Raw genomic sequence first — 14423 nt, forward strand, 5'->3', positions numbered from 1 at the left:
AATTCAATATCAATCGAACAGCTCTTCACCTTCGCTATGCATGAAAAATCCTGAAAATTCGTGATATTGAGAAACACTTCTTCCAAAAGTAAATTTTGACACAAAAAGTCCTCTTGCAGCCAATATTAGTTACAGCGGGTATCGTTCCGTGATAGGTATAACGAAATATTCGTACGACGATGGTAGCTTATCGGAAACTTGATAAAACCAATCGGAATTGAAAGAGCTAGAACAATGCATTAATCCACTTTAACACAGTCATTGTGACAACGGATAGATTCGGTTGCCAAGTGTCCTGGATTTTTATTCCTCCCTATACCGAAACGGCGTCTCGGTCGAATTTACAGTCGCAATACTTTTTTTGTTTCATTTTATTTTTTCTTTCTTAACGACTTTGTCGGAGTTCGTTTTTTATCTTCATTTACTTCGTCGAATTTCTGCTGGGTTAATTGGATTCGTACCTAGAAACTTTTGCGATTTTATCATTTTATCATAACTACTATCGAAACACGGAAGTGTATGTATTGCGTTATCTGCTTTAAGCAATACGTACAACCGGTGTAAGTAATTAAAATTTTCTTTCATTTTTTTCTCTTAGCTATTCGATTGTATTGAACTCTCGATATCGATCGGTAGAAAACCCCAAAGCAACGTGTTAATCTCGTAAAATATCAATTGAAAAGTTTGATACAGTGTGTATACAACAATGCATGTCTGACCTATCAGAAATAAATTTGCGTTAGCGTTGAATTAGTTATGGGTTGAATACGATAAAGGCATGCGATGATATAGCAGATGGCAATATGACGTGTGGAAACACAACGCAAATCAGTAAGCGATTATTACAAGGTCGGTATTACGATGATCAGTTGCAAGGTAATATAATGGACGGAAATAAAACGTGCGGCGGTATAGCACGCGGTAATATAACGCGCGGCAATATAATGCGTGGCAATTTAATGCGTGGCAATGTAACGCGTGGCGATATAACGCGTTGTATTATGGCGCGTGACAACATAACGCGTGGCGATATAACGTGTGACAATACTACGCGTGGTAATACGATGCGTGGCAATATAACGCGTGGCGATATAACGCGTTGTATTACGACGCGTGACAATACTACGCGTGGCGATATAACGCGTGGTAATACGACGCGTGGCAATATAACGCGTGGCGATATAACGCGTGGTAATATGACGCGTGGCAGTATAACGCGTTGTATTACGACGCGTGACAATACTACGCGTGGCGATATAACGCGTGGTAATACGACGCGTGGCAATACAACGCGTGGCGATATAACACGTGGTAATACGACGCGTGGCAATACAACGCGTGGCGATATAACGCGTGGTAATACGACGCGTGGCAATATAACGCGTGGTAATACGACGCGTGACACTATAACGCGTGGCGATATAACGCGTGGTAATACGACGCGTGGCGATATAACGCGTTGTATTACGACGCGTGGCAATATAAAGCGTGGCGATATAACGCGTGACAATGCAACGCGTGGCGATATAGTACATGGTAATATAACGTGCGGCAATATATCGCGAGGTAATATGAGACATGACAATATAACACGTGGTGGTATGGGATCCAGCTATGTTACAATTCAGCTATTAAAAGAGCTTCACTCCTGAAGTAACTTGACATAATTATTATTCGATACTACACAATTTATTCTTGCTCAATTATTAGTCAAACAAAGATCAACCGTTTAGCGCCTAGATATTTCCCGACAATTAGAAGAACTCGAAACATCGAACGTGATGAGAAAACAGAATCAAAGGGAGGAAATAATTTCCTATAAGACGACTCCAGAGCGTTATCCTTTTATGGTGCTGCATTGTTAAAAGCATCGGATCGTAATTATCGGACTGTGAATTCTTCTCTCGGGGATCGTGTTGGATCAGGAAAAGAATTTACTACTGACACTGTGCCCACTGCACTTTTGTTCCTTCGCAGTACAACCACGAAAAAAAGTCTTGACAAAAAGCTTTGACGGTGCTCCTCTTTTTTTTTTTCCTTTACATTTGTTTCGCTGTTAAAAACTTTCGACATTGTATCGCCTCTATAAACGCTCTTTTTTTCAGTTCCCTCAATCGAAACTATTTTTCGTTGAGTACAAAGGGAATTGTAAATTTTTTTGTTCCGGCTATTACGTATTTCGGAAAATTCAGCGTGTTACGTACATCGATTGATTTATTATATTTTGGTGTTCGCGATTGACTGCGTTGCGCGGTTTAAATGAAAATAAATTACTTTTTGTTCCTCTTTGTACTCTAAGCAGATTACAGAGCTGAACGGCACATTTTATTACTAATGGATGTATCGAAAAACAGTTCCTGCCTCTTGTTCTACATTTACTGCACATTTGCAGTATCATGCGATTTGTCGTTAAATAAATTTGTAAAGTGAAAAAATTGTATTGCCACTCATAAAAGATAAAAATATTTTTTAATCAAGACTGAAGGCATGATGGAACAAACTAATGATGCACCAATTTTCTGCTGTTGTAAAATGAAGTCATAGTATAAAGACAATTTAATTAATTACATTGGCCGACAGTTTATTATCTTGCAATTAATGAGGCTGTTTATGGCGTCTTTTCATCTACGGAAGATCGACATCGATAGAGGTTTAGCTCTAGTTTCTGGTGGCCGCCGATAATGAACCTCGTTTATAATGGCAGATATCGACAAAAGTTTTCTACGTTTAGCCGTTCGAGCGGAATAGTTTACTCTGTAAGTAATGCATCGACGAAAATACAGTAAAGCTTTGAAACTATGTTTAAACAAAATTTCCGTCGACCAAATTTATCGCGAGGCCGACCAGAATACATGGAATAATAAACGGTTCGTACGATTTCCATTAAGCGTTAATTAACCATTCACTTCGAATGATTTTATAACTTTCCTTGGAATACCAGGAATTCGATAAATATTCATTCAAATGCTTCGATTAAAATTTCTTTTGGTTTTTGCTGCAAATATTGCGACTCATAATTTTCTGCCCCGCCCTAAAACCCCTGGTGCGGGAAAATATCGAGATCAAATTGGACCATTTAGTGTTTCTGACTTAAACCTCGAACTTAATTTCAAATTTATTTTCATTGTCGTTTGAGAAAATTGATGTTGTTTCTTCAGAGTTGAATTATATCAATTATTTTAGAACAGCGCGAAAACCTTCCTTTCAGGACTGTATTGAGATGAAATAGCATAGTTGAAGGAGCAATTAATTGGACAGTTTATGCTTGAAGGATGCAATTTCCCAGAACGCGTTCCATGAAGTACGCAAACACGCAATTCGATGAAATCGTCGAGTGGCGAGTCATTAAAATCATGTTATGCGAAAATGGAACTAATTTTATTTACAGACGATTCCATCTAATGACCGTCTCTCGGTTGATTTATGAACAACTGGAGATGCAACACGCCTTTATGACTAACGCACCGGTGTAATCAAGGTGCTGGAACAATAAAATTCATCAAACCGTTCTCCGTGAATATTAATACAGATCGTAAATTAATTTAAGAGGCAACAGCTGGAATTCACGTAGCGGCAAATAAAACAGCCAGATTTTCCGGATAAATATTGCGCATACCATTTTTAGTATTTGCTAAAGCCATACCACACGCACCGGTGCGATATAACGCATTAAATTGTTGCCGTAGACGATAAATGTATTTTTCGAATTTATTTTATGAAATTTAATTAATACCTCATCGATCAAATAACCCCGCAAATACCACGTGCAGACAGACGCGGCGGTGTATCGGGTTGCAGAGTTGCAGGCGCTACAGTCAGTAGCGCTTTAATACTTTAAAGTTACACACTTACAAACTCTTTAATTTTACTATTTTGTCATTTGAAAATTATCAGATTTTTATATTTCCAAGTTTTCTAGTTTATAAATTTATAAATTATGCATTAGCACAATTTTACAATTCTACTTTTCCAGATTCCCCAATTTTTACATTCCCTAATTACCACATTTCCCAATGCCCACATTCCCTAATTCCCACATTTCCCAATTCCCACATTCCTCAATTCCCACATTCTCCAGTTCCCACATTCCCTAATTCCCACATTCCCTAATTCCCACATTTCCCAATTCTCACATTCTCCAATTCCCATATTCTCCAATTCCTACATTTCCCAATTCCCATATTCTCCAATTCCCACATTCCCTAATTTCCACATTTTCAAATCCCTCATTCCCCAAATTCCACATTCTCCAAATCCCACGTTCCACAATTTCCACGTTTCCCAATTTCCAAGTTCCCCAATTCCTACGTTCCCCAATTTTCAAGTTCCTCAATTCCTACATTCCCCAATTCCACATTCCCCAATTCCATATTCCCCAATTCCCACATTCCCAATTCTCACATTCGCAATTCCCTTATTCTTAATTTCAACATTCCCAATTCCCACATTTCCACATACCCAATTCTCACCTTCTCACATAGCCACATTCACATATTCTCAAATTTCCACATTTCAAAATTCTCACTTTTCCAATTTCCCAAATTCCCATGTTCCTAAGTTCCCAAGTTCCCAAGTTCCCAAGTTCCCAAGTTCTTAAATATCCAAATCCCCAAATCTCCCCATCTCGTAATCCCCAATTCCTAGAACGGTGATGTGGCAAGTTTCCAACTCCAAGAACTAAGCGCAATTGTATTATTCAAACAATGAAAGAAAGTTTAAGATTTTTTATTGCGACGTCCTCGCCGTACGACTCCCTCGGCTGTCACTCGTTTCACCCTCGTATTCCGGGCGCCGCTAAGAAGTACCTTAAAGATCCCAACGGTAGAATTGGATTTCTTTTTTCGCAACGAATACGAGGCTGACCTTCTTTGTTCTGATTGCAGGATGCAGGGACGACAGGATTCCAGTTGCACCGGTTAAAATGAATCGCAGGGAGGACCCGCTGTTGCGGCAGCATCGCAGCCGTTTGCTGCAATTAGCCGAGGCGACAAACATCAAGCCTGGCCGTGGCAGCGGGAAAAGACGAGGCCAAAGGCAGTCGCACGGTTTCGGACCCAGGTCAGCAGACAAACATTTTTTAATTATAATTCTCCGCGATACTTTGGCCGGCAACAGGGATATTAAACTTACGGCAGTAAAATTAAAGGAAGAAAAAAAAGTTTGAAAAGTTTCGAAGGGCAATCCACGGTTCGCTTGATAAGGAGCGGAATGTGTAACCGGTGATGAAATTGCTTTAAATTCGACGCATTCGACCAGGTTTTATCGTGAAACAATTATATATTTTTTTACCTATTATACCACTTGTTTTCCCGTTTAACTTCGAGCCGATTTTTGCAAACTTCGAGCCGGACAAAGTTTGCTCGCTGTTACGGATGGATTATTTCGTTTCCGATGGATGTGGACGTTTCCGTTTTTTCGTAGTATGAATAATAATTCCTCTGAGAGGTAAATGCAGTCTCAAACACGGTAATTAATATAACTATGTAACCTTTTTGTCTTGGACAGAAATTGATAAATTCTACAGTAGTATAGAGACTTGTATAAAGACAAAGTTTGTTTGATGTTGCGGACTTAGCTTTCGATAGTCGTAGTGGATGTTTCGGACCTCGTTTTAGCTCCATTCAAATAACAAATATAACTTGTAAATTATTCGTCAGTAACATTACTCTCAACATGTACAATGTAGCTAATCTAATTATAAAATAGGAGATTTTTTAAATAATTTCTGTATTGAAGAAAACAGGTCAAAAAAGAAGGTTGATTAAATTTTGAAAGATAGCCGACGATCAGGTTTTGGAAGGCGTCCAAAGCCGCAATTTATTTCTGAGCAAGCTAATATTCACTCGGAACATCCTGTATATTAGAAAGTATAATTCTGCGGCGAAAACCGGCGCGAATTCGAGAGAGAGTTTATCAGTGAAGTGACATATCCGTTTGTGTATAGGCCGATTTCAAACGACGCCCGCAAAATGATCAAAGCGGCAACGTGTCATACTCCAAACTCATTTTCTCCCTGTTTACTTTCATGCCGGTGTCATTTACAGAACGGGGAAAACTCTATTTCCACGTATCGTAATTTCTTTTCCCCTTGTCGTTTTCATGTATTCGTATTCATTATAATCTCGGCTACAATAGATCCCAGGGCGGTCTGCCGTCGACGTTTTTATTACCGACCGACCGTTTCCTTCCTTTCTTTTTCTCTCTGTCTGCTCTTCCTTCTTTCGTTATCGTCTTTGATGGATCGCGACGAGATGAAAAGAAAATCTCTGGAGGGGAAGGGAAAAAATACCGGGAGACAGTAAAGTATCCGTGGCTTTCAGCGGGTTTACATAATTAACCCTTTAAAAGTCGACATTACACGCGTCGACGTGCGCGACATTCCATTCACGATGCATTTCACTGATCCACCTTCTGCCCCTTCTTTGTTCATCCCTCTCTTTTGTTTCTGTCGCGTTGTTTTTACGCTTTCACGTTCCAACCCGGCCTTTTCTCGACGTCCCTTGACGAAATTCCTTTCACGCGAAAAGATTGTTGACGCTTCTTCTTGCACGGGAATTCGCGACTCCCTCAGGCAACCGAACGTTCCCGGCTCCCGATAAATATTAACCGTTCGCCCTAAAATTCAACTTCTCATCGACCCGTCGAACTGTTGTCGTTTCACTTGCAAATATGCCAGAATACACGCAGACTGCAGTTGCGAATTCGGACAATAACATTTTTCTTTCCGTTTGTTGCCACTTTGATACTACCAAACTTTTAATTTTTTTTTTTTCATACAGAACATCACTACCATGTTAGTAAATCACATTCTGCATCTGTTACATGTTATTTATGAGTTAAACGTTGACGGATATCAAATTATACATATCTTATTTCATATGTGTAATAGTTCCTTTCATGTATAAATGTGTGTTATTGTTGCTCGTATTTGTACTTTAATTTTCGCAAAAATTATATGGACACATGATCATATACATATACTATAATATATGTAATTATATGTACATGGTATATTGACAAAGATTTATCTTCATTATGTATCTTTGTTAATAACATACATACACAATTTAGTTGATCCATTATATATTGATAAAGACATATATCATATATCTTCATTATGTATCTTTGTTAATATCATACGTTACACAATTATAGTTGATACATTATATTATATAAATAACATATATTACATTAAAATATAATATGATGTATAACATGTCAACAAAGTATACACACCCCTTATGTGACCTACAATATAACAAATAAAACGAACATAAATTGCAATAAAATTTTATCTATCTTAAAATTACAAATACTGAAAATGACCGCCATTAACATAAACATCATCCATAATATTTTCGTAATATCCCAAAAGTATGATATCAATATCCAAACACATAAACGAATAAACACATGTGTACATAAATGATTAACGTTCAAATACACATGTTACGTCAAACGATGCTAAATTAATACAATGCACGTACCTTACCATCTGTAAACCATTTAATCGATTTAATGTTAACAACTGAAATTATTCGAGTATACCGAAACACATCGTTTGTCCGAATACATTTGTCGAATGCTGTAGATGGTTGCGCTGCAGCGGCGAGAATTGGCTCGAAAAAGGAATTTGCTTTTTCCACTTGTTTCAGTAATGGCGGACCCAGCGGCGGTCGTGTGACCCTCCAGGATATCGTGAGAAGCGATCCTGGATACACGCCAAATATCGAACATTTAGTTTTCCCGGAGCGCAAAAGCAGCAATCCAAATTTGGCTAAAACGACCGATGAATCCCCGTCGAATAAGTCGAAGCCGAACGCCACTGGCTCGGGAAGATCCAGACTCGCTGAGGTGTTCTCCAGACATTACTCTAGGGGATCCTCGCAAGACTCGTCGGTTACGTCCAGGAAGAATCATTTAAACGTAAGAGTTTTATAGTTATCTTTCTTTTATTGGGCTTTTTAGTTTTTGTTAAGTCTAGGAAGCATGATATGAATTTCTGAAGACTTAAATTTTGAAACTTGCAAATTTTCTGAAGTTCTGAAGTTTCTTCTGAGTTGCAAATTCCTAACTTTCGAAATTCTGCCAGTTTATAAATCCCCAGTTCCCACATTTCTCAGTCCCCACATTCCCCAATTCCCACATTTCCCAATTCTCACATTTTCCAATTCCCACATTTTCCAATTCCCACATTTCCCAATTCCTACATTTCCAAATCCCTCATTCCTCAAATTCCACATTCCCCAAATCTCACGTTCCCCAATTTCCAAGTTCCCCAATTACCACATTCCCCAATTCCCACGTTCCCCAATTCCCACGTTCCCCAATTCCCACGTTCCCCAATTCCCACGTTCCCCAATTCCCACGTTCCCCAATTTCCAAGTTCCTCAATTCCTACATTCCCCAATTCCACATTCCCCAATTCCCACATTGCCCAATTCCCACAGGCCCCAATTCCCACATTCCCCAATTTCCACATTTCCCAAATCCCACATTCCCCAATTCCCACATTCCCCAATTCCCACATTCCCCAATTCCCACATTCCCCAATTCCCACATTCCCCAATTCCCACATTCCCCAATTCCCACATTCCCCAATTCCCACATGTCCCAATTCCCACATGCCCCAATTCCCACATTCCCCAATTCCCACATTCACCAATTCCTAAATTCCCGATTCCTAGATTTCAAATCTCTGAATCCCAAATCCCCAAACCTCCAAAACTCCCTAAATCCCCAAAAACTTAAACCACAGAATTTGCAGTATTGCCCACAAAATGGCGTCCCTGACAACGACCATCACCCACCTCTCACTGTTCTAGTAATCCTATTTCCCACAAATCAATCTCCAAAGCTCAGACTCTATTCTGCAACACCGAAAGCGCATGACTTTCATCTCGATGATTCCGAACCGTTTACCTGAAAGAACAAATTCTGTCTCGTTACCGTTGAATTATAGTCTCGACCTGAATATTCTCGATTTCTATCGTCGCTCGCGAGGTCGTTTCAATTTTTCCACGTTAGGTAAACAAACGGGTCGTGCAAAGAGATCGTTGTATAGAGCAACGAAACCTCGATTTCTCATACTTCTTATCAACGGCGCCAGTTTTGTCCGTCGCGTCGATGGAAAGCGATTAATCGATGAATCTGATCGGTGCGCTTCAAAGTGGCACGCTCGTATCATGATTCCTCGGCGTATCGCCGGCCACAGACAGGTTCTTCAACGTAACACGACGAAAATAAAAATACTTTCATCGAAGGAGTTGCGTAGCCAGTCTCTCGCGCCTCGGCCGTATTTGGAAGCAGAAACAGCCGGCAGCCTCTGTTACGCGTAGCCGTGAGTTTAGCTCGTCCCGTGTCACGAGCCTGTCTCCTCAAGACAGTTTTCAGAATGTTGTTATGCAATATTCACGGATACGGATCTGCTCTGAACACTCGTCCAAAATTATTGCCTTTCTTTCTCGTTTCACGAATGAATTTACAGCCAGTGCTGACCCTGCGGTTTTTTCACCGATTCGGCACTTTTCGTGAATAATGGTACTTTTGACGAATGGTTGTTTGTTAATTATACGACGTTCATACTTTTTTGTATTTTTGCTATATGCTCCCATGTATGAATTAATGTTCTAAACTACACTTTTGTACTTTTCTTAGTACTTCTCATTTTACATCTGAATTTTGCTGTTAGTTGTGTAGGAGTGAATACGAGAAATTGTCAGACAGACGTGACAAAGTACCTTTAAGGAAAATTGTTGCATTTCATATAACATGTTGTACACAAAGATGATACATTAAGTTAAAAGTGTATTCAATCGAGTGTCACATAAAGGAGCACTTAAAAAGACTGTAAATATAATCTGGAATTACATTTACGAAGTAAAGTATGTCATTTTTTGTTCACACGAAGTTGTGCAGTGCGATATTGTAAAACGTAGGAAATCCTTGTAATAAAATTTTCTGCAAGAATAATTGTAGGGAAAAATAACAGCAACCTTACCAAAAAACACTTTACAGCTCTCTTGAGAATCGCGACCCAGTGAATCCGGGATTTAGACTTTCGAGAATTTATTCAACTGTTGAATCTCGCTTATGAAATTACAGCGTAATAAATGTGGTACAATGTAAAATTGATCCCGGCAGGAGTAATTCATTGGAGGAAGATTACTTAGTAAAGTGGAGCACCCTCGTTGATTCGCTGTCGCATAATATCTTCCGTTAGTTTACCCGTTAAGGAAATAAGTACGAGCGGAGGGTGACTTTTCGTTGAAAAGTGCCAGCACTCGAACCATGTACCGTCAGTTGAATCGGAAGAATGCCACACGAAGGCACCGAGTGCAATTAATGGAGGTAAAAAGCGACAATAAACCCCCGTCCTTTGCCGATATTCTTCGAATCTTAAGAAATTCTATGGCGGTTACCGCGGAGCTACCATCGAATCTCGAATTCTTCCGGCCGAAGAATGTGAATTCCCGATCGGACAGAAATGCTTCTCTGTCGTTCATCGTCGTCGAAGGAATGAAAGAATCGTGGAAAAAATAAAGAAGACGATTGAAAGACGAGAACGATGAGAAACCTCGAAGCGACAGTCCATGCCGAATCGATTAGCTCGGCCATCGACGGAATAATTGAAAACGTTCGAGGAGGAGCGCTTCTAACCGCATCCAGACTGCTGCATCGGGGGAGCATCGATTACCGGATCCCTCTGGATACCCTGTATCCATCGGCATCGAAAAAAGAGGACACTATCAAACAAATACTCGTTCTAACAGACCTTATAAGTAACTTTATTGCCTGCTTAAAATGCCATAGACAGAGCTGTCGCCGCAACTTGCGGAGCCTGGGCTAAAAATCGATACAAATCTTTATATACAGGGTGCGCTGGTTTGGATTTGCTGGGACGGAGGTATATTGGGATGTTGTCATGGTAGGACCTAGAGATACAGGGATATAGGGATATTGGTATCTAGAGGTATAGGGATATCAAGACGTGGAATATTGGGACGTAGGTATATCGGGATGTAGGAATGTAGAGATATCGGGACCTAGAGATATAGAGATGTCGGGACATAGGTAGAATATTGGAACGTAGGTGTATTGGGATGTAGGGATGCAAAGATATCAGGACTTAGAAATATAGAGATGTTCGGACATAGGTAGAACATTGGAACGTAGGTGTATTGGGATGTAGGGATGCAGGGATATCGGAATCTAGAGATATGGAGATGTTGGGGCATAGGTAGAATATTGGGACATAGGTGTATCAGTACGTAGGGATGTAGGTATGTTGGGATCTAAAGCTAGAAATGTAGAAGTACGTAGTTTCAAGGAGATCTCAAGATTTGGAGAACCAGTGATATAAAGATAATAGACACATCAACAAGCAGATATACATATGAATCTAGCGATATAGCACCCTAAATTATAAATATATGACATACATCCACATACACACATCGTCCACTATCCAGTCAGAAATGCTAACCCAGGTCTCCAAACCCAAATCCTACCCCCGGTTAACATTACACTAGATTCAGAAAGAGATCCGACCTTGTCCCTGAATCGTCGGCGGTCAAACATTAATTTAAATTTCTGATCGCAGAGCACATCATTGGACAGCGGAGCCACGGTGTCCCATCAGGCAACCGGGTCCAGCAGCGGTGCCACGGTGGTGACGAGAACCGGAGGTCGTCGTTGGTTGTCGCAGAGCTCGCAATCCTCCAGGCAACATTCGGCCGAGGACGGGGTGCGCGGGGGCAACGTGGGCGTCATAGGGCCCGTTTCGACCTCGTCCTCGAGTCAGGCCCCTGCTCCCACCCTGCCACCTCGAAGAGTCAGTCCGGCGGACTCTACGGACATCTCGAATACGGCCACTGGCTCCCGCGGCGACAGGTAACGCGCGTGTTCTGCTTTTTTTTATTTCTCTTTCTCCTTATCTTCCTCTGTTTACGACGTACGCATCGTGTACCATCGTCTCGGACACGAAAAAGTGGCCAGGAAGTGATTATTTTTTATCTTTCACGTGCAACTTTTTTCTTTCCTTTTTTTGGACATCCATAAGTTTGTTTTAACGACACGTTTCGCGATTTGCATACGGCGTGAAGATTTTTGAACTCGAGGTTACGAGTGCCCCTTTGGGAACAGTGTCTGGCTATAGAGTGATCGATTTCACTGGATGGAAAATCTATTTTATAGCGTGATGCGAGTTTCGTCGCTCTTAACGCGTTCGCTACCATGGGAGATCGCTGGTGATTGCCACCGTGAATTTTATATAACGGCTCTGAATATTTGGCGTCTAGTTTGATAGCAACAGATGTGATGGTGATAATGATGCTTCGACTCCGGTTTCGGGTAGGATTTCAGAGCTGAACGCTGATCTTAATTGCATGGAGAGTTAGCTGAAAATAGTCTGCACAGATTCTAATTCACAAATTTTGGTATTGGAAGCTTGGATATTTATAGCTTCTCAAAATATATTCTCAAATTTATAGCCTTTCCAAGTTACAAATTTTTAAACTATCTTTCCAAAATTTCATATTTGGAAATTTACAAATATGAAGTTTCAGGTTTCACACCTTTCAACTTTCAAATTTAGAAATTTTCAAATGTAGAAATGTCTGATACTGAAATGTTGAATCCACGGAAAAAATTCCTCTTTTTACAATTTCCACTCGTAGAGGACTATTCAGGGCCATATAGCGAGACTCCCGTATGAACCCAATAATCATCATTACCTTGTCTTGCCATACGTGTCTGTTTTCCCTACGGCACTTAATCATGGAAAATTTTTTGCGTGGTCGCAGAGGATCGTAGTACGTATGTTGATGAAGCTCAAAGTCGTTTTTATGCTCGTTAGTCCTTGTTGAAATTTTTACGTGGGCTTCGAGTTCGTTGTCCCGTGTGGTACTCGACTGTTTGACTGGACGCTGTCGAGCTACAGTCAAACCAAAAAAGGACAGGTCAGAATAGACGAACAGTATCAACGAAACAAGACGTTACACTTACAACGGCCAGGACCGTCACTAGTGTTTGGGGAACCCGGTGCAAACACTGATATTACTTTTCAATTCTTACGTTTGGGAAATTTAAAAATTTTAACGTTGGAAGATTTGTAAGTTTGTATATTTAACGTTTGAAAAATTTGAAAACTTAAAAATTAAAAAATTTGAAAATTTAGCTATTTGTAAATATGAAATGGGTAACTAGATAAATTTAAGAGTTTCTTACTAAATTTAAAAATTAGAAATTTGAAGTTTGGAAACTTGAAATTTGAAAATTTGTGGACTTGAAATTACAAAATTTATGAACTTGAAATTTGAAAATTTGAAATTTTGGAAATCAGATATTTCTAATCACCGTAATTAGAAAGTAGCAACTCACTAAATTAAAAGATGTGAACTAAGTAAATTTGAGACTATAATTCTGAAAATTATAACAGAAATTCCTGAATTGCCAAACTCGAACACTGTAAATCTGAAATTACTTGTCAAGTAATAAAATTGTAGAATTTGAAAGTTTAAGCTCGGTCCGAAAAACGTATCCCGGATTCCCAGTTGCCTAACGACAACGAGAAAACGTATCCTACGTATAGTCCGGTGTTGCAAGAAGCGTCGTTTGTCGGGCACAAACTGATACCTCAGCGAGCGGTATTCTGGATTGATATCAAAACGAGCAAAAAGTAAAACTAATTCGATCGTTGCGAACTTTACGTTCGCTCTCTACGATGTTTGCTTTTTTTGCAATCTTCCGTGGTAGTTACACGCGATGTAACTTTCATGAGGTCCAATGAAACGCCGCGACCGCTTCCTGCATCGCTCTGTGTATCCCTGCCCGAAGCCTCCCTGTGGAGTGTAACTTGTTTACACACGGGAATGCAAAATTCAAGGAGAAAACGGTAGAGGGAGCTAGAACGTTCCTAGAGCTACTCGTGAATCCCTATACGGTTAATCGGTTGTCTCGGATCAATTTTTACGCCGTTTAACGAGCTCGTGGAAAAAGAAGTCGTTCACTTTCTTGGTACTACGGTTTCGTTCGCTAGATTCTTTTGCACGCGATACCGACATTCGGTACAGTGATACACGGTGATTTTTTTTAATTAGGGATGTTAGTGGAAGTAGGTCGGGACCTAGTTGGAGATACTAAAATGGTACAAATGGGTTGCTGGATGTAGGACAACTCATTTTATATTAGATGGTTAAGATAGTAGTTTTCACATTTGATAATTGTAAATTTTTTACTTTATATATGTTCGGTTTCTCAAATTCTATAGATCTACAACTCCCAAGTTACTTGACTACTAATTTTCAATTCTTGAATTTTTACATTTCATGTTCTCAAATTTCGAAATCCCAAATTCTCGAATTCCAAAGTTCAGAATTCTCGAATTCCAAAGTTTCGAATTCTAAAATTTGGAATTCCAGAAT

The 14423-nt window shown here is 39.8% G+C and overlaps 1 protein-coding gene across 4 annotated transcripts in view; it reads left to right on the plus strand.

The window, feature by feature from the left end:
* The window catches only part of RhoGEF3 (Rho guanine nucleotide exchange factor 3), a 207778-nt gene that overhangs the window by 59557 nt on the left and 133798 nt on the right, over positions 1–14423 (plus strand). For all 4 annotated transcript variants that reach the window (XM_012297713.2, XM_012297744.2, XM_012297733.2 and 1 more), the window contains 3 exons: positions 4884–5058; positions 7656–7926; positions 11603–11892. In XM_012297713.2, the coding sequence (XP_012153103.2) occupies positions 4922–5058; positions 7656–7926; positions 11603–11892 (698 nt within the window). In that variant the 5' untranslated portion in view covers positions 4884–4921. The remainder of the gene's footprint in view (positions 1–4883; positions 5059–7655; positions 7927–11602; positions 11893–14423) is intronic.

This window comes from Megachile rotundata, chromosome 1 (genome assembly GCF_050947335.1).
Source record: "Megachile rotundata isolate GNS110a chromosome 1, iyMegRotu1, whole genome shotgun sequence".
NCBI classification, from domain to species: domain Eukaryota; kingdom Metazoa; phylum Arthropoda; class Insecta; order Hymenoptera; family Megachilidae; genus Megachile; species Megachile rotundata.